Source organism: Schistocerca americana, chromosome 1 (genome assembly GCF_021461395.2).
Source record: "Schistocerca americana isolate TAMUIC-IGC-003095 chromosome 1, iqSchAmer2.1, whole genome shotgun sequence".
NCBI lineage: Eukaryota > Metazoa > Arthropoda > Insecta > Orthoptera > Acrididae > Schistocerca > Schistocerca americana.
This window is the reverse complement of record NC_060119.1, coordinates 941,708,025-941,729,504: the sequence shown is the minus strand read 5'-3', so window position 1 is coordinate 941,729,504 and position 21,480 is coordinate 941,708,025. Positions and strand designations below refer to the sequence as shown.

The window sequence follows — 21,480 nt, the reverse complement described above, 5'->3', positions numbered from 1 at the left end:
AAAATCAGATGGGGAGATCCCGTAACTAACGACGAGGTTGTGAATAGAATTGGGGAGATGAGGAATTTGTGGCACAACTCGACCAGAAGGAGGGATCGGTTGATAGGACACGTTGTGAGGCATCGAGGGATCACCAATTTAGTATTAGAGGGAAGCGTGGAGGGTAAAAATCGTAGAGGGCGTCCAAGAGAAGAATATACTATGCAGGTTCAGAAGGATGTAGGTTGCAGTAGTTACTCGGAGATGAAAAGGCTTGCACCGAATAGAGTAGCATGGAAAGCTGCATCAAACCGGTCTTTGGACTGAAGGCCACGGCAGCAGCAGCAGCAGCAACAACAACAACAAGAACAAAAAGTATGGTGTCATCTTTTCTGTTGGAGTGACTGTATACCTTGTGAACTACCTTCGTGTGCATAGCATACATGTGGACGATTTAGAACAATGTTCTGTTCATAATATCCATGAAGTGCCAAATGCTAAATTCACACATGGAAGACCTGAGTTTTATGACGCACCCATCAGTTTGAGGGAAATACGTACTAAATTTTATGCATATAGAAAAAGCTTTATTTGGTAACTATAGTGCAGGCGTGAAGAACACAAAGAAAGAACCAAAGGATGTTTTTGATGTAATGCATCGAATGAACTATTCCTAGATTTAAAAATGTGTATTATCACAAACCGTGTGTGTTTTTATTTTTTCATACCCCTCTTTTTAAGGTATGTATTTTCAGTGCAAAACGTAGACTACCACAAGGAATAATGCTATTGATGCCAGTAGTTTCAGTGAAATGACTAGAACGCCACAAAAGCACCAGACTGCTTGAAATATGTCCTCACCATGATAACCAACACTTTCACTTTTCTCAAACCGAATAAGATAAACTTTCAGGGGTGTATAGACGCTGTGTCCATTGTAGCTCAGTTGGTGAAGCGACTATGCTACAGTGGCTGTATGCATTGTTATTTGATTTTTATTATATAAAATCCCACTGCATGCCAAAACGCTATGTACTTGGTATCATGGCACAGTGGATGAAGCATACTCTACACAATGACTTTGCTGTAAGTGACTGGTCTTGTGATCACGTAGGAGACTACCAGAATAATAACAAGAACAACATGATACTCCTTCCTGACAATATATGAGCTATAATGATAGGTCCATCCAGCTGTAGCAGAACAAATGTTCTCATTTCACTGTTATCACACCCAGATAGGCTCCACTTTGAGCATGTATGTTTATTTTCAAAATCGTTGATTCAGCCTACATATCAACTTTCACAAGAGATATAATAAGGTGCCGATGGTATAACCTACATGAAATTCAGTGAAAACAGTGACATCCTCCACCAGAAAAAGTAAGCCGGCCGAAGTGGCAGTGCGGTTAAAGGCGCTGCAGTCTGGAACCGCAAGACCGCTACCGTCGCAGGTTCGAATCCTGCCTCGGGCATGGATATTTGTGATGTCCTTAGGTTAGTTAGGTTTAACTAGTTCTAAGTTCTAGGGGACTAATGACCTCAGAAGTTGAGTCCCATAGTGCTCAGAGCCATTTTTTAGAAAAAGTAAACCCAGAGTGTTCATATTTATTTGATGATGTTGCCGTGGAAATAGACGATCAAATTAGAAAATATTTCTGTTTTGGTAATTGTATGGGTACTGACGTATTTAATTTGAATCACACATACTCCAGAATCCAAAAACAATGGTTGTGGAATATTGCAAACCTCGTCATAGTCTTAAAACAAGATAATTTGAATTTAGAGCAAATTTAGCTAGCTGCTGAAGGAACTGAAATTTCATTCAATGAATTTGTGAAGATATGTGGAGGTTGCTGGAATCGTAAGCAGTATGGGTCTCTTGTTACTGCTAAAATAAGAAAACTGAATGACAGTGTATATATATATATATATATATATACACACTCCTGGAAATTGAAATAAGAACACCGTGAATTCATTGTCCCAGGAAGGGGAAACTTTATTGACACATTCCTGGGGTCAGATACATCATATGATCACACTGACAGAACCACAGGCACATAGACACAGGCAACAGAGCATGCACAATGTCGGCACTAGTACAGTGTATATTCACCTTTCGCAGCAATGCAGGCTGCTATTCTCCCATGGAGACGATCGTAGAGATGCTGGATGTAGTCCTGTGGAACGGCTTGCCATGCCATTTCCACCTGGCGCCTCAGTTGGACCAGCGTTCGTGCTGGACGTGCAGACCGCGTGAGACGACGCTTCATCCAGTCCCAAACATGCTAAATGGGGGACAGATCCGGAGATCTTGCTGGCTAGGGTAGTTGACTTACACCTTCTAGAGCACGTTGGGTGGCACGGGATACATGCGGACGTGCATTGTCCTGTTGGCACAGCAAGTTCCCTTGCCGGTCTAGGAATGGTAGAACGATGGGTTCGATGACGGTTTGGATGTACCGTGCACTATTCAGTGTCCCCTCGACGATCACCAGTGGTGTACGGCCAGTGTAGGAGATCGCTCCCCACACCATGATGCCGGGTGTTGGCCCTGTGTGCCTCGGTCGTATGCAGTCCTGATTGTGGCGCTCACCTGCACGGCGCCAAACACGCATACGGCCATCATTGGCACCAAGGCAGAAGCGACTCTCATCGCTGAAGACGACACGTCTCCATTCGTCCCTCCATTCACGCCTGTCGCGACACCACTGGAGGCGGGCTGCACGATGTTGGGGCGTGAGCGGAAGACGGCCTAACGGTGTGCGGGACCGTAGCCCAGCTTTATGGAGACGGTTGCGAATGGTCCTCGCCGATACCCCATGAGCAACAGTGTCCCTAATTTGCTGGGAAGTGGCGGTGCGGTCCCCTACGGCACTGCGTAGGATCCTACGGTCTTGGCGTGCATCCGTGCGTCGCTGCGGTCCGGTCCCAGGTCGACGGGCACGTGCACCTTCCGCCGACCACTGGCGACAACATCGATGTACTGTGGAGACCTCACGCCCCACGTGTTGAGCAATTCGGCGGTACGTCCACCCGGCCTCCCGCATGCCCACTATACGCCCTCGCTCAAAGTCCGTCAACTGCACATACGGTTCACGTCCACGCTGTCGCGGCATGCTACCAGTGTTAAAGACTGCGATGGAGCTCCGTATGCCACGGCAAACTGGCTGACACTAACGGCGGCGGTGCACAAATGCTGCGCAATTAGCGCCATTCGACGGCCAACAACGCGGTTCCTGGTGTGTCCGCTGTGCCGTGCGTGTGATCATTGCTTGTACAGCCCTCTCGCAGTGTCCGGAGCAAGTATGGTGGGTCTGACACACCGGTGTCAATGTGTTCTTTTTTCCATTTCCAGGAGTGTATATATATATATACACTCCTGGAAATTGAAATAAGAACACCGTGAATTCATTGTCCCAGGAAGGGGAAACTTTATTGACACATTCCTGGGGTCAGATACATCACATGATCACACTGACAGAACCACAGGCACATATACACAGGCAACAGAGCATGCACAATGTCGGCCCTAGTACAGTGTATATCCACCTTTCGCAGCAATGCAGGCTGCTATTCTCCCATGGAGACGATCGTAGAGATGCTGGATGTAGTCCTGTGGAACGGCTTGCCATGCCATTTCCACCTGGCGCCTCAGTTGGACCAGCGTTCGTGCTGGACGTGCAGACCGCGTGAGACGACGCTTCATCCAGTCCCAAACATGCTCAATGGGGGACAGATCCGGAGATCTTGCTGGCCAGGGTAGTTGACTTACACCTTCTAGAGAACTTTGGGTGGCACGGGATACATGCGGACGTGCATTGTCCTGTTGGAACAGCAAGTTCCCTTGCCGGTCTAGGAATGGTAGAACGATGGGTTCGATGACGGTTTGGATGTACCGTGCACTATTCAGTGTCCCCTCGACGATCACCAGTGGTGTACGGCCAGTGTAGGAGATCGCTCCCCACACCATGATGCAGGGTGTTGGCCCTGTGTGCCTCGGTCGTATGCAGTCCTGATTGTGGCGCTCACCTGCACGGCGCCAAACACGCATACGACCATCATTGGCACCAAGGCAGAAGCGACTCTCATCGCTGAAGACGACACGTCTCCATTCGTCCCTCCATTCACGCCTGTCGCCACACCACTGGAGGCGGGCTGCACGATGTTGGGGCGTGAACGGAAGACGGCCTAACGGTGTGCGGGACCGTAGCCCAGTTTCATGGAGACGGTTGCGAATGGTCCTCGCCGATACCTCAGGAGCAATAGTGTCCCTAATTTGCTGGGAAGTGGCGGTGAGGTCCCCTACGGCACTGCGTAGGATCCTACGGTTTTGGCGTGCATCCGTGCGTCGCTGCGGTCCGGTCCCAGGTCGACGGGCACGTGCACCTTCCGCCGACCACTGGCGACAACATCGATGTACTGTGGAGACCTCACGCCCCACGTGTTGAGCAATTCGGCGGTACGTCCACCCGGCCTCCCGCATCCCCACTATACACCCTCGCTCAAAGTCCGTCAACTGCACATACGGTTCACGTCCACGCTGCCGCGGCATGCTATCAGTGTTAAAGACTGCGATGGAGCTCAGTATGCCACGGCAAACTGGCTGACACTGAGGGCGGCGGTGCACAAATGCTGCGCAGCTAGCGCCATTCGACGGCCAACACCGCGGTTCCTGGTGTGTCCGCTGTGCCGTGCGTGTGATCATTGCTTGTACAGCCCTCTCGCAGTGTCCGGAGCAAGTATGGTGGGTCTGACACACCGGTGTCAATGTGTTCTTTTTTCCATTTCCAGGAGTGTATATATATATATATATTTATGAAAGAGGTGGATACACTAGTGTGCATCGGACCAACGACGAGTTTAAACAGATCCTGGACTCTCCACTTAAGAGGATGGGTATACACAGAGAATTCGTCGATACATAGATGGAAAGTTTCAGGCTCTTGAACGTAAAGTTAAGGATCTTGAGACGTATTCCTGGAAAGGTCATTGCAATAGATGCTGGGGTTACTCCAATTGAAAAGAAAGTAAACGAATTAACTCTGAAGACTGATACAATTGAAAAAAATTTAAGTGACTTAACTGCATAGTTTGATAAGAAAGCATACATATATGATGCACCCTGCAAAGGAGTCCGCTTAGTACACAAAAGGATGACATCTTGGCACAGTAAGTTGTTTGAGAGAAGTTACGACTGCTAAGCTTAGTACGTTTAGATCGAGGGCAGACACAAGAGAACCTGTTAAACAAGTCACTGATTTCATTAACTGTCACAGCAATGGTAGGATAAACAAAACATCTGGTGTCAGTGGTGAAAAACCATACATGTTGGGCATGCAGCCTACAACTTTAAAAGAAAATACAGACAGACGATAGGGAATATCAAAGAACAACTGGTCTAATGAACCTCATTTTCCTAAATTTAGCAAGAACTGTAAATTATTCATCCAAAGATCTTGAGATGTATGGTAAAATTCTGCAACTGACAGATATATATAGGAAAGGGGGGGGGCAACACAGAAAAACAGAAAAACCACTATAAATCCTACATTAGATGCTCGATACAGCGTTAGCAATCGTGTTGACATCCTGCATAAAATATTTAGGAATCGTCCCCCACGGTGTATACACTACAACGATCCTAATGGTCTATCAGATAGACTATGACTTCGCATGACATCAGCTGTCGGTAATACTGTTCATTAGAATGACGTTGTTTCAATAATCTCTGAGCTTAGAGAGAACTATAACCGAATAAATGTGGAGAGAACAATTCCAGAACTGCGCAATCGGGCATGCAAAACATACCCCCGTAGGCATGTTAAGATTAAAGGTTTGGACGACTAATGATGGGGTGATTTTGTTGGTATGTGGGATTTTTCACAAACGAGTAATAAATTCAGATATATTTTAATGGTCATTGATATATACTCTAAATTTGCATGGGCATTACCTACTAGAACAAAAACGTGGAGGGATGTCGCAAGGCGATCGAGCATTTGTTGCAGTCAGGGACAAATCAGTGCCTGGACAACCTCCAAACTGATTACGGCAGAGTTTTACAGTAGGTATTTCAAGACCATGATTGAGCGGTGTGGAATACATCACTACTCAACATCCATCCTCCTAAAGGTGAGAATTTTGGAATGTCTGAACAGAACAGTAAAAGCTCAAATGTGGATGCATCTTAATCTTTGTGGTTCATACAAATGGCTGGATATCCTACAATAAATAACTGCACAATACAATCGAACTAAACGTAGCATAATGAAGATGAGACCAATCAATGCTCATAATAATGGTCTCCTGGATATGGTATACTATTCTAGTAAAATGTTGGAGTCACATAAACAGAAATTTGGTTTGGGTGATTTGGTGCATATCTCAAAACACAAGACAGCATTTGAAAACTCTTACCTCCAATACCAGTCGAGTGAGATATCCAACGTTTGCAGAGTGCAGAGAACAAATTCCAGCACTTACATCTTAAAGGATAGCAGTGGCACTAAAATTTCAGGATGCTTTTGCACAGAGAAACTGCAGAAGAGCACAGAACCAAATGTGTTTCTCATAAAGCGTGTCATAAGACATCAAGGGATTAGATCATTAGTTAAATGGTTTTCCTGCAACACAAAACATCTGGATTGACCCAGACTATTTCCTAATAACGGGGTCTACAGAACACAAGCAACACAGTAGCATAACATGCATGACAGGAGACACGTAGGAAGCGGTGGTATTCTCAAAAAACTTCGGGATGAATTTACTGGAGATTCTGGGTATAGCTGCTGAAAACCTGGTACAAAGCTTCAAATACTTTCGGCTCACGGTGATAAGGGGAATAGCTCGCTTGATGAGCTGTGTCTGGAAACGACAGTGCATACACAAAAAATATAGATCTCGCAGACCGTCATGCTTCAGATCGAATTTTAGCTGATAAAACAGAGGCAGTATGTGGGAGAAAGGGCAATGGTAAAGATCAGTCCAATGCAGCATTTTTAGTTGATAAAACCATGTGTGGTAAAATTAAATAGTGCTTAGAAGTGAATTTCAAACGATTTACGAACGCTGCAAGCCATGAACTGAAGAAGAAGAAGAAGAAGAAGAAGAAAGAAAACGTCAGGGCAGGCTTTTTGAAATAACTGTATCCTGACAGCGATGTATGCACCTAAAAGCGACCTGAAGCATAAGGGACCAATTGGAGCACTTCAGTTTCTACCGATGCCCAAGAAATCAGGCGGAATGATTTCCTTCCTCATTCCTGCCCTTGCATGTCTCTCAGCTATAGAGATCACTGGCTGGTGGTGCTGCAGTTATTGCCAGAACAGTCAAGAATGTAGAGAACTCCCAGGCTCTGCTAGAGGAGGCAAGGAGACATATCCACATGATGGAAGCCGTAGCCATCAGAAAAGGACTATACCTCAGTCCGTGAAAGAAATAACTAGGTCTCTTCATAAATAAATCAAAAGCCCGTTAGCCGTACTACCGGATAGACCGCTAACAAATACAGATCTGCTGAAGTCCGTTAGGAAAAAATCAACATTCCAAGATTCTGTGGTGTGTTTATGTGGGATAAATGTGAAAATTCAGTGAATGTGGAATTGTGAATTTAGATATCGCTGGGGCACAAGGAACCCCATGGGTGACGTATGTTGAGGAAAATGCAAATAACGTCTTATACTGAAGAAGATAAATATGCTTCATGAAATAATGAAGATGCAGCAGGATGGGGCCAAGTTACACTTCACAATTCATGCTGACAAATGTACTGTAACTGTAGATCATTTGGTAAAAGTTGAATCATTCTTTTCAGGTGCAAGAGGCAAGACGTTACCTACTTTGGCGCTTGCCTTCTGGAAGAAGCCATATGTCAGGATAGCAGCACTGGCCACTGGCAGCCACAGGGAAATACCTCAGACTTCTTTGTGGTTCACGGATGCCCCTTGTCATTGAACAAGAATTGCTTCAGGAGGTGTTCAATCTGGTACTTAAGAAATGTGCAGAATATTGTCACAAATATATCCCGAACATGTTTAACATATTTTGAACATGTTTAATATAGATGATCACCAAATGTAGAGTAATAAATTTATATACATCGATCACAAGCCCAGGTTTGATCCCAAGGTTACCGGACAATCTCCTCATAGATTTTGGTGTTTCATTACCAGCTGTGGAGCTGCAGTACACAACTGCTGAATGGACCAAGTGTGTTTGACTCTGAGCAGCACTGTTTAGATGTTTTAAATGCTAACAAGCAGTATTTACAATGTGCTTTTCTGTTTTCTTCAGCCGTCACAACCTTGCGGTGTGAGCTAACAAACACATTACCAACAGTTCTGTATGGCTATTTTTTTAACAACGTTCTACTGTATGTCTGTTCAGGGAACAGTGAGGAACAGTGATACACGCAAGTTGACTGATGTTTTTAATGCTTTCCTGGAAAAATAGATCTGCCGCTAAACTGACTTGCATCTGCATTGAAGGATGACAAAAAGTGGATGGAGTGATCGGTTGAGATTGGGACGTAACAAGGTATGATTTTTATGGTAGACCGATGATGCACTCTATAGAGAGGGAGATGTTGTTGCAGGCTACTTATCACACATTTAACCAGTTTTTTCTGTTGTTCCGCTGGGGTGCATCAGTTGTGTGGTATAACCTGTGTTCGACTCGTGTACCACTGTGTGTTGTATGTGTGCCTTAGAGCATTATCTACCTGTGATCATTAGCAAAAAACCTCTCTATACCACAGCCATTAGAGGACTTCAATCTCATGTGTGATGATGAAGCATTTCATAGATATAACACCTATCCGGCACCCTTCTCTAGGTGAACGAAGATTTACGCAACGTACTTCATTCCCCTGCCGCATTTCGGGGCATAAAATCGAGTCTTCATTTTCATAACTATGGTGATTGTAATTTAGTGGTAGGTGTTTGTATGGTACTGCATTGCCTGTGCACACATCTGCTTGACAGATGCCCTGTTTACGGAGCTAGTGGCATCATGGTGTGTAATTCCACATCTCAGACACTGCTGCTACGTGTTTCTATGTTTCATTGTAAGAGGCATTCTCCATTTCTGGTGATCATTTTGTAGGACTGATCCCGGCCGCTGTAGCCGAGCGGTTCTAAGCGCTTCAGTCCGGAACCGCGCTGCTGCTACGGTCGCAGATTCGAATCTTGCCTCAGATTAGTTAGGTTTAAGTAGTTCTAAGTGTAGGGGACTGATGACCTTAAATGTTAAGTCCCATAGTGTTTAGAGCCGTTTTTATAGGACTGATGCGAGCATAGTACAGTTTCTGAGCTTTAATTGGATGTGAACGGTGGGTGCTATGCACCTCCAGAAAGCTACGTTAAGCAAAGACTCTGTTTTTTTCTTTGGTGTAGAAGGAAGTAGTTTTATCTTATTAAAGTTTGTCACAGTAGTAAGTGGGATAGAGAACTTGCATGGTGGATGTATGTCAGATGTTGGACATTTATATCCTGCATTAGAGTACATGAGTTTATGTTCTATGATGATTTCTCTCTTACCAAGACGTTCTAGATAATGACACTAGAACAAAACTTTAAAATTCATGGTGTATTGATTTGTGTAAAATGCTTCAAACTCCATCTGTCTGGAGTTCCGTCTTGCATAAAACCATCTTATATATCATCACAGCACTCAGATATCTACTACACACTGATGAGAGGTGCTAATCTCCTCGACATGCAAGCATCTGGAGAGATCTTGTGCACTTGGATCGCTGCCATGAGTGAGACTGGAGTGGAACAGTCTCCACTGAATGGCTCGCTTTGTTCCTTCGTGAGACATTAAATGTAGTGGTCTACTTCTGGTCAGCTGCAAATTAAATCAGTCAGTGTTGCATGGAGGGCTTGTCAAAGACAATGTGGGGAGATCTTTCAATCTCTTACTTTATGCTAAGAATCCGAGAATGCTCTGTGACTCCCATCCAGATAGGGAAAGATGGGAAATCGTAATTGTAAGCTACGGTCTTTGATCGAAATGCTAGAAATATGTAGATCAGTGTAGCACACTGTCTGTTATATTTTGCTATATATATGTTCGAGAAAAAGCAATGAATGGGTGTAGCCGGCCGCGGTGGCCGTGCGGTTCTAGGCACTCCAGTCCGGAGCCGCTCTGTTGCTACGGTCGAGGTTCAAATCCTGCCTCGGGCATGGGTGTGTGTGATGTCCTTAGGTTAGTTAGGTTTAAGTAGTTCTAAGTTCTAGGGGACTGATGACCACAGCAGCTGAGTCCCATAGTGCTCAGAGCCATTTGAACCTTTTTTTTTTTTTTTTTGAATGGGTGTACGGCACACTCATCCATCTACAATCACTATCTAGTACATGATACTCCGAAAATAGTGGAGGGCTGGTTTAGTGATGATACAGAAACGGGGAAGCACGCGGCCATGTCATTGGTCAGTACAGAAATTAAGAAATAACTGGTAATAATACTAAAATCGATTGCATATCAAATGTGATGCTTATTACAGTACATTGGCAGTGTCTTTTCCGTCCCATCCATCCACTGGTATGCTGTTTACTGCCACATAATGACTGAGATGAGAGTGAGTCTTGCTGGGAGCAACACTTTCCTTGGATGGCCAGCAATGAAATGATGATTGTGTACATGACTGCCATATGAGGAATCAATGAAAATGGGACACCAAGACATCTGATACCCCGTCACTGTGAAAGATGAGTTTAAATGTAGAGGTCATCAATCACCATCAGACAAATGTTTGGAAACACTCCACAATGCAGCAAAGCTCTTCCAGTTCCCATATGTTGTGACATCCTTTGCATTTTTGTCAATGTGAAACACCGTCTCTGCCTCTGTCTTCTTTTTCAATCATCCTGCGTGTGTTATGGGAGCACTAACATAATGTACACCATGCAATGTCCAGTTTTCTGTGACAGCCAATGGATCGAAATGTGTTAATGTCAATTTAGGACCTGACACAGACCTTTAAGTCAGAGTGGAATAAAGGAAATGTATAGTGGTGTACAAAGCTGTAATCATACATTGCTTGGATGTGCTACAACCGAAAATCAATGTATCAAAGAATAACACAGGGAGCCTCTCTTGTGACCGATAGTCTGTAGGATATGTTCCTCCTATAGCGCAGATGATGAAACTTTACACTGGTCTGTGCAAGCGACTTCTATCACTGGCTACCTGCTCCATTGGACCAATAACTGTATGTTTAGTACAATCACCACATGTGCTCAGTGCCAGCACACAGATGGCACTTCCTTTTTATATATAGATTGGAAGAGAGAGATGTGGTAAAATCTTCTCAAGTTCTTAAGAGGGTGACTTTAGTGGAGTTTTTATAATCTGCAGTGTTTTTCTCTGTTGGCTGATACAAAATAATAATGATGATAGAGAGAGTTTGGGTGATAGATGTGAATGCACCCTGAGGAATAAAGATGTAAATTGGACTGCAGCACGTGTATGTAGTTTGTAAATGTACTGCAGTGCAGCAAAATCCTCATCCTTCTCCCAGTTCCTGTAACTGCTTTTACTGTCTTTTCTGCTACCTCGTTTTGCAGGAGAAAGCTTCATTTGGCGCTGGCATTACACCTTGTACAGGGTTGTTGGAGCTACAGCAGTATGTTTCCACCAAGTGGCCAAAACACAGTCCTGTCACATTAACTCAGCTCACCCTGTTTCTCCATGGGTTGCAGAAGATGGTAGATGTAGCACTCTGCAACTTCTGCTCAGTTTCGACTTGAATTGGGACGATCGCATGGACAAAGCTGCAGTGGGGATGAGATAGTGACTGAAGAACGCTTACAAGATGCAGAGGGACTATCTAAACAACCACGCTGGAATTTGCTGTACAGGGTCCTTAGCAGAGTCGAAAAAGGTGACTCAGTTCAAGATATGAGAGTGCCATGAATGTGATTCACTAGTGGCTGTAATATTTAAGAGACATCTCCATAAGATCCAACGCAAGTATGTGATTGAATGGAGAGAGAGCTGAAAAGCCAGTGTATTGGTCATAGGATTTTGCACGTTTCTTACGACCTCAATCTAGCATTGCATATTTTTAAGTGATTCGTCATGTACTACACCATCTACTGTATGTGATAATTCTCAGTCAACCATCATCCTCCCTGAACTGTAACCCAGTGGATATATCGCAGAACCTCTGACATGGCATCAAGATAGAATGTCTTACAAATACTGTTTGTTTGCTTGAGAAATACCTAGCGACGGCATGAGGGAGTGGGAATTACCAGCTTAATACCGCGTTCCTTAGCTGAATCACTTTCTAAATTCGGCGAGAAGGATGATTTTACTACGAGCTTACACCACTGGTGACATACACCTGTACTTCTGGTCTGTTAATACACACCCCAGTGATCACCGTCAGTATTCAATGTCATGGTATTTGTGTGAGAGACCTTTTCATTTGGAAGCAATAACATACCTTGATTTATAAATCTTATATTGTTTTTAACATGGATATCGCTAGCTATACTTGTGTGTGCCTGTAGAAATAAGACCGCTTTTGATTCAGGGTAACACTAACATAGTCGTAGCAATCATGCAATCGTGTTTTTAATAGCTAGTCGCTTATAAGACGATTATATCTCTATTCCAAAGACACACTGGTACCACTCGCAATAGAAAAAGTAAGATATGTCCTTCCATCGCGGATTTTCACTCAATACTGTTTGGTGTAACAGCATTCATCTAGAGTGAAGTGTGATAGATCAGCTGTGATCGACAGGCTTATAAAGCATGTCTTGGGGTGCAAAGTTACTGTGGTCCATGTTCCAACATGTGGAAAGAAAACGAGTATGTCCCGTCATAAGGAAGATATAAATTTGACATGAAAAGTATGATTTCAGTGCATCGATAACTGTATGGGGGATGATATATTTTATGTGGAAAATTCTGTCAAGTCATCAGGGGGATACAGAGATTTATATTCCAGATCCACAACCATCAGGAGGGGGCATTTCCGATACTTCGCTCCTGGTCAAATGTCATCAGTTTAATTGTAATCACAGTGGTAAATATGTGATTGGTTTCCTAGGACGATTCTGCCTGGCATGTGGGGCGCGTAGTGGAGGTAGTCTGTGGCCGGAATGATTGACATTTCCGGCCTACGGCGGGAGCTGCCTGAACTGGAGAGGCTGGGGTACAACTTATAGCTGACCTAACCGTGCCGCCCTCTAGGCGGCTGAATAGCGAACTAATACTCAGTATATGTTGGGCCACGTTTGTGATCACATGTGTTGGGAGTATTCTTCATAGAAATTTGAGAAGTTTCATTAAGAGCATGTGTTTTCGCTGGACCATTATCCTCTCCTATACAGATTGACCAGTTGGCTCCTCGTACTGCCATTCTACACATTTCCCGTCTTTATTTGGCTGGGAGAACATAGCTTGTGATGTGTGTTGTGTGCATCTAGGTGGTGAAAAACAGATGGAAGAGACGTTTGCTGGTTCTCTAGACATGAGAAACACCTTAGTTGACATTGTAAAACACAAGGGTGATTTGTAATGATGATTGTCATCAATATTCATTAAGAAATACGAGTGGAGCTTCCAGTTTCCTCTATTTTCGAATTTTCAAGGGGAGGATCTTCGCAGGGAAATAAGTTTCTAGTTACGCAGTGGTTTGCAGCATATCCCCAATAGTGACCTTGCTAAAGTTTTGGATTTCTAGAGATATAATTTCCACTAATTATCTTCGGAATTATAAGGTGCAAGTGATTAGTATCATACTGGTATGTGGCTGATAATGAGAACTATCGCATAAGTGGTATGATATTCTGGCAAACCATGTGAAAATACATATGGTCTTGTAATCACTGAGACTTGAGATGACTGTAGGAAGCTTGGCAAGAAGCAAGCTGGTCGGGGCAGTACAGAGAGTGACCACTGTCCTTGTAGGGAGCACTGATCACGCATCAGGCCAATGTGTGCAGTAGGCAGTTGAGTCGTGACCATTGGAGATGGTGGATGACCGACCAACCCTGTGGGAAATATCTAGTGCTGAAACTATATACGATGTATGTGCTTATGGTTTTTTTTTGTGATCTGTCGGTATTCGTGGTGTATCTATGAGTGTCTGGTTGTCGATAGCTATATGCAGGATACAGAAGTGATGATTTTGTATGGTGCAGATATGAACTGTTTTACTACATCGATATGGTATGGAAGTACAATCGTTTGTGGTGTATAGCCTGGCTGGAGATCGGTTTCACTCCGAAAAATTCAAGCTTTACTCTTCATTGGCAGAACAGTGTAATTGATGAAGTGTCTTTGGTGATAGTTTCATCCTTTTTGTCCATTGTATCGAAGAATTTTACCATGCTTTCCTCTCCTGAGTTTTCATATGGTGTCATCTGAAGTAACTTGTATTTTGTTTTGGGCCACCTTAGACCAATATCTTTCGAGAAATGCTGTTCTGAACTGTAGGTAAGACGTGCAGGTAGTCACGATCTTTTGCATCACTTCTGGTACTGTCCCTGACATGTGTGCACAAATGAAGTCAAGTTTGTGAGCTTCGCTCCAGTGGTTTGGTAAGCCTACTTGAAACTGATCGATGAATGTGCGTGCATGCAAGCTACCGCTCTCTTCCTTGAAATGTTGAAATTTTCTAACTGTAAGGAAGTGGTCTGTATCATATCTACCCATAAATCCGGTTTGTAGCTGATTTATGGACTCAAATAATCTGCCACTGTTTGTGTCGTCGTGTTTATTCTGTGGTAATCTACTGCCTGTCTGCCTATTCTCAGTTTCCTGACTCATATCCACGTCATATCGTATCATTGGTGAACAAAAGTGTTGTTCGTGTATTTCTACTCTCGTCTGTGCTGCTATTATGTTGTGTCATTGGATTTACTGGTTCAGTTGCCTGTCTTTCGATTGGTATCGGCTGAATGTGTGTGTTCCGTTTTTCTAGATACTGTGCCTGGTCCTGTGACATGTCATGTATTACTTTAATCGCGGTTTTCTTTTTCGATTTCTGCACGAGAGTTAACGGCTAGCCTTGGCTCTACTTGAAATTTCTTAGACGGCGTGTGTTCGTGTACTGAATTAATGCTTGACGTGTCAGTTGTTTCGCTACAGGTGCAATCGGTCTCGATCTTTTCTTCGGTAGTTTGTATCAACTCTGTTCGAAGCTTTTCAAACTGACATTTGTTTTTAAGTTCTATTTTATTGATCCGCTGATCATATTTTTTCAGTGCAACCCTTTGATTCACAACTGTCTGATCTGTCTCAATTTTTTCCCAGTCTGAGCCTGCTGATTCTGGAGCTCCCCGACTGTCCTATTCTCTGATTCACCGTCTGTCCTATTCTCAGGTTCACCTTCTGTCCCATTCTCAATAAGCTCGTTTACTTGCTGTCTATCTGGTTGATTCTCTCCCATCTTTTCGACTTGCTGTCTCTCATGTAACCTTTTGGCTTGTACTCTCGTTAACATGGAAATTCTTTCAACACACCATAACCCCATCTACAAAACTGTACGACCACATACCAGTTGGTTGAACCAACAACAACGACGTCGTGACTTCTCGGCTAATGTTCTGTCTGCTCTGCTACAGTCTCCAATCTCCACCTGTGCGCATGCAAAGGGAGAAAAATGTTATTTCTTACTTCCAACTTATATGATGCTGCGTCACGCTGCGTCTATGCGTCACTCTGCTTCTATGCCTATCACTTGAAAATCCTGTGCCCTAACAGCTACCCAAAATTCGTAAAAAAATGCAAAATTTTCCAACACAATAACACACGCCCTTTTCCCTACATTTCTGCTTTCTTCACTACCTGTATCTATTCTGATCCCAATCTTTGCAAATAGCTATTTAATACATGAAAGAAAGTTCTTCAAAGTGCTACTGCTGCGACCTGCCATACCTAACTATCTTGACACTTTCCTATCCTGGTAGCTTACCTATTTTAGCTATCCTGGCAGGGTCAACATTTTCTGTGAGCGACGGGGTGGGTGCTATTCTGTCATTCTGTATAACGGATTAATCTGAGATGTTCCCTTTACCCTTTGGCTTCTGCAAGATGCAATTTCCACCCCCACACCACTACAAGAGTCAGACAGACGCTCCTAACGTTGTAAAGAGAAATGCCTGAAAAACTTTCAGCAATAAATATCTTCTGGAGTCGTTCACTGTAAGGAAATGACACAAAACTTCACAAAATTTCTTATGTAACTAGTGGGATACTTGAGTACTGGAGTAGAGCTAGTTAGTGTAAGAAAAACATGAAACTAACGAAAATTATTTTTTTAATTCTGAGAAATCACAATGGCACTTTTAGTTATGAACTGAACAAGTTATTTTCGGGTTCTTTTAGGAATGTGAAGTTACCTCTTAAGGATAGGATTCGCTAATGAAATTTCTATACAAAGTTTGAGATTGTTATTGAATGGCTGAGAGCCGCACCTACTCAACTTGAATAATATCCGTTAGAATGTTGTTAGGTATGGTCGAGGCTGTCATGTGTGAAATGCAGTGAAGTGTACTGTTGTGGAGGAAATATGGGGCTCGCAAGACCTGTAGCGCAAAATACCGGAAGCTGCGATGACTGCTGTCTGCGCTGATCGCTGCTGACAAATAAGATAACTCTCGTTCTATCTGGATCGACCTTCGCCAATCACTCTCCCTACGCCTTGATGAAGTCAGGGACTCCTATTCGCCCCTAGTCTACCTATTGGCATGGTACACTGGTCAGATAACCAGTCCACTGCAATGCCACTCAAAAATTCGCTCGCCGGCGTTTAACTATAACTCTGTCCGTTCACACTGCACAATAAGTGTGGCGGCCAACACAGTGAACATATCTTTCGGTCTCTTCCATTACTCCTTCAGCTCAAGGCGTCAGGGATATTGTCTGCCAATCAGCATTGCTCTTCAAAAACGGGAGAATGACGTTTCGTTTAAGGCGACCAATCCGGAAATCTGTAGCATCGGCGTTTGGCGTTTGCTGTCTCCCTGTGAAAACCTCTGATACTGTTTGCTATGTTTTTAAAGAATGCATAGGCTGGGCGCTCCCACACAATGTAGCGGAATTTGCTTTTAAGCCGAAGTTGGGGTCGTTCTCCCTTTCACTCGGTCAAATGCTTTCTGCTCTACGGGCGGTCGACGGCTGAAGTAGATAGGTTGACTCGTCCTCTGAAGGAACCGGCCTCCTGGCGTGCGGTTTGCCTCTCCTGAACTAAAGGCTTTTGTGACCGTCGTGTCTTGAATGTGTTTGGAAGCCAGCCTCGAGTATTTCAACCTCGGCGCGCACTTGGCGATTTACTTGTTATTTGCATATTGTTTACATGAATTCATGCAACATTGACTTTATGTTATCGAGTTTGGATTCGAATGAAGCGTCTTGATGTGCGAAATATGATTGTGAGGGCGGAATATGTAAGCAATGAAGGTCAGGAGACCACGACATCTTACAGTAGCATTAACATTGGCGAAGAAATTCTCCTTTCTAGGAAGAGGAATTAAACAAAGTGACCAAAGTTAGGGATAATTCAAATGCATATTGAGGCAAGGGGTTGGAAAGTTTCGCTTACATTAGTCATATCTAAAACTGACTTAGTGCTGAGGAATGATTCCAGAAACTTGTGATGTACCTGTACAAAGGGATCAGAGAAAGAGAGAGAGAATAGCACCTGGCTAAAAAGCAACACCGTGGGTGCCTCCCTGAGTGAGCTATTATAGAGGAAGCACAGCTTGTATGGCCTGCTGATCCACAATGATAAAGCACAGTAGACAGCAGAACAGTTAGTGAAAGGGCCTCAGAAGACTTACGACCAAACAGCAGCTGGAGGCTGCAGATACTGGGTGAGATCAGCAAACTAAGCATTACTCAAGAATGATTTTAAACTGCACATTGTGGATTTTACGGTGGGGAAAGAGGACAATACGCAAAAAAATAATTTGATTCATTAGACGAAACAGCTGAGCTGGCCTGTCGATGTATAAAAGAGTCGATGACAAATTTTACAGAACGCCAGATGAGAGAAGTACTTTATCAACAACTTTTCATTTAGGTCTGCTGTGCACACTTCCTCGTTTGTTGGGAGATCGCTCAAGATTGGTTCTGAACGTGGCCAGTCATTTGTGACAGATATCTGGCACAATTTAATTTGCCCACCACCACGCACAAAGCTTGGCTATCGCTCTCAGATACGGCTGTTCTCTGAGACGCAGAAGGTACGCCACATGGAGTGAGGGCATGGTCAACAGCCTGATCACCAATTGCTAATGAGATGCATTAAGGCATTTGTGTCGCAGTCTATCTGCGAATGTTGCATCTGTCACAAAGCAATACCTGACACCCCGGAAAGTCGTCCTGAGGAAGTTAATAACGGAATGTCTAAGAAAACAGAAAAAGTAAAGGAACTCTGTGATTAATAGCAGAAGATCTTGAACTGCTGGACGACACTGCCTTACTTCTTGAAAATGTAATTTCAAGTAGCACCTCAACAGGTCCCACGAGGCTGAGTTCACACCAAATTCCTTGGTATATTAGAACTCGACTTATTTCATTAACTGCTTGTGGAGTAGTACCCCCAATCTCCTTCGGCAGTATGTACATCACAAATTTGTAATACATGTATACCAGGGTGTTATGGCGCATAGGGGTCCAGGCAACTTCGCAATCCCTATCTTAAATATTGTAAAATTGATTCACATGAAGGGTACTTTTATAAGAAATACTGGGAATAAATATTGTAAACACATTTGTAACCCCTTTAACAGAAAGATTTCTAGAAACACTAATTAATTTTAAGATAGCAATTATTTTTCTAAAAAGTTGACATCAAAATAAGAAATTGTCTACATTATCCAGTGAACATAAGGATCTAACTTCTTTGAGATATGCAGAATAGGAAAACCCTTGTTTAAAATATACACAATACACAGATCAGTGTATTGTGTAATTTTGAACATATTGTGGAAAGTAGAAGCTGAGAAAAAGCACACTTTATTCTTAAAAAATACAACTTACGGGAAACAGCCTTTAAAGTTGTCAGTCCATTCCAGCTCCGTAATATGTGTTGTCTGCATCATCTTCCGTTTCATCTTGAAATGTCCTTTTCCCTGCTCGTCTGCGTTTCATGCCATTGTTTCAAAGTCTCTAATAGCGCTCTCTCTCTCTCTCTCTCTCTCTCTCTCTCTCTCTCTGATACCTTAGCTCTTTCTTCATCTAAATTTTTGTTTCACTGTGGTCAGATCAACACTTTGTAGCAGTCCTTCATTGAACGTCGTCACTACATAAATAGACATCTAAATGAAGTGTACTAACTGACATAAACACTGTCTTGGGAATTCTGGCCCAGATTGCTCTGTTCGTGTTACGGTTCTGAATGCGGCCATGAAGTCATTTCTTCAACTGTCTTACATCTGAAAAATCTCTGGAAGTTTTTTTGAAGACCTCCACTGCGGCAAAAGGTAAACGTGGTTTGTGAATAAATTGTGCTGTGTTCTGTTGTATTTGCACTATGAATGACTTCCTAGAGGGCATAGGCCATGAATACGTTCACTTTCCCTTGAAGAAGAAAGGTAAAACAAAGTTACCCATATAAATTTTCTCATATCTTCTACGCTGCTAAAATTTTGTCTGATGGTCGTGTCATAACAATTTTAGATTTAACCTATGACAGGTTCTGTGAAATTGTTCTTAGCATATAACCCTTTGCCATCTTCCAGTTTCTTTCTCTTGTATGTAATTCTCAGTCGTCGCTGCTTTGTACCCATTCGGCCTCGTACGTGACCTATGTACTTCAGTTTAGTTGTAGTTACATATTCTTCATACCGCTCCTCCTTCTCAGTTGCCTTGAAGGCTTTTGAATCCCCAGCTCCTAAATAATTGACGAATCTTCTTCAACTGTTCAGATTCTTAAAAAAATTTCACGCCCACACAGTGTTTTATTTAAATGAATAAATAAACCAGAAATAAGGCAAAAATACACTGAAGAGCCAAAGAAACTCATACACGTGCCTAATATCGTCTAGGGCCTAAGCGACCACGCAGCAGTGCCGCAACGCGACGTAGCATGGACTCGACTAATGTCTGAAGTAGTGTTAAAGGGAACTGACACAATGAAGCCTGCAGGGCTGTTCATAAATCCGTAATAGTACGAGGAGGTGGTGATCTCTTCTGAACAGTACGTTGCAAGGCATACCAGATATGCTCAATGATGTCCCATCACTCGTGCGCCGACTATAACACCACATTGAAACTCACTTAAATCGTGAAACGTGCCATCGTAGCAACAGTAACCGATCTGACAACTGCGCCAGACACTAGCTGTCTTATACGTATAGTCGTTGCCGAGCGCAGTGCCGTATTGTGCCTGTTTACATATCTCTGTACCTGAATACCCATGCCTATACTAGTCTGTATCTGAATACCCATGCCTATACTAGTTTCTTTGACGTTTCAGTGTATGTCGTTGCAAAGAGAAAATTCCTTAGACCAAGATACATGAAAAGAAATTGAAATGTTCAAGATTTCAATTGGTGTGGAGCCATTAAATGAAGATGCTATCGCATAAATATTTTGGTATAATAGGTTGTAAAAACTGCAGTATTTAAAGTCCGACTCAGTAGGTGAGTGGTCAGCAAGTCTGACTGTCATACAGAGAACATCGATTCAAATTCCAGTTCTGCCGCATAGCTTGAATTAAACCATACACAACTAATATAAATGAATTAAAAATATGTGACGAACAGTGGATAAAAGGATACTGACGGCTGTTAAAATACGCCCAAATCGAGTGTTTTATATTAAATGTCCACTCAGCTGATTAGCACGAAGAAAACATATAAATTATGTAAGTAATCAATATATTTAGAAACATTATCGACATGTCCCGTTAACCGCCAGAAAATGATTGGCAGGAGTATGGGAAATTAACGGTTTGTTTACATTCACGTCTAATCCTTGTTTTTTGCGCAAAATTACAGAGTTACTGTATAAATGAAGTAAGTGCTCGTGGGAGAATACCACAGTCTGTGACGTTAATTTCAGGGCTGTACGTTTCTGCGTATGCAAATACAGCATCAGGCGTGTGTACGTATGCAGCTCTTGCAGCACTCTAAAGACATTTTCTGTAAATAGATGACATAAGAAGTTGAGGCAGCTGCACAACATAATTTAGCACTGCAAGTTACAGCAATGGCTCGCTTGTGTTTGTTACCTAAGTAGCTTGCAGTTGGCTAAGCTCGTCCACCAGAAAGCCAGAGGTCAGTCGGCTATGCGAGCATTTCTTCGGGCTGCGGCTGTGGCTCCCGGCGAGTAGGCAAACTGTGCCTCCCTTTCACACGGTGATTTCCCTAAATCGTTTCAGGCAAATGCCGGGATGGTTCCTTTGAAAGGGCACGGCCGATTTCCTTCCCAATCCTTCCCTAACCCGAGCTTGTGCTCCGTCTCTAATGACCTCGTTGTCGACGGGACGTTAAACACTACCCACCACCACCACCACCACCACCACCTT

At 43.3% G+C, this 21,480-nt stretch overlaps 1 protein-coding gene across 1 annotated transcript in view; it reads right to left on the bottom strand.

Annotated features, from left to right (window-relative positions):
* Positions 1 to 12,303: 12,303 nt before the first annotated feature.
* LOC124595266 (mucin-5AC-like) overlaps positions 12,304 to 21,480 on the bottom strand; it is a 55,502-nt gene continuing 46,325 nt past the window's right edge. Inside the window, exon 4 of the mRNA XM_047133944.1 lies at positions 12,304 to 12,346. Within this exon, the coding sequence (XP_046989900.1) occupies positions 12,304 to 12,346 (43 nt within the window). The remainder of the gene's footprint in view (positions 12,347 to 21,480) is intronic.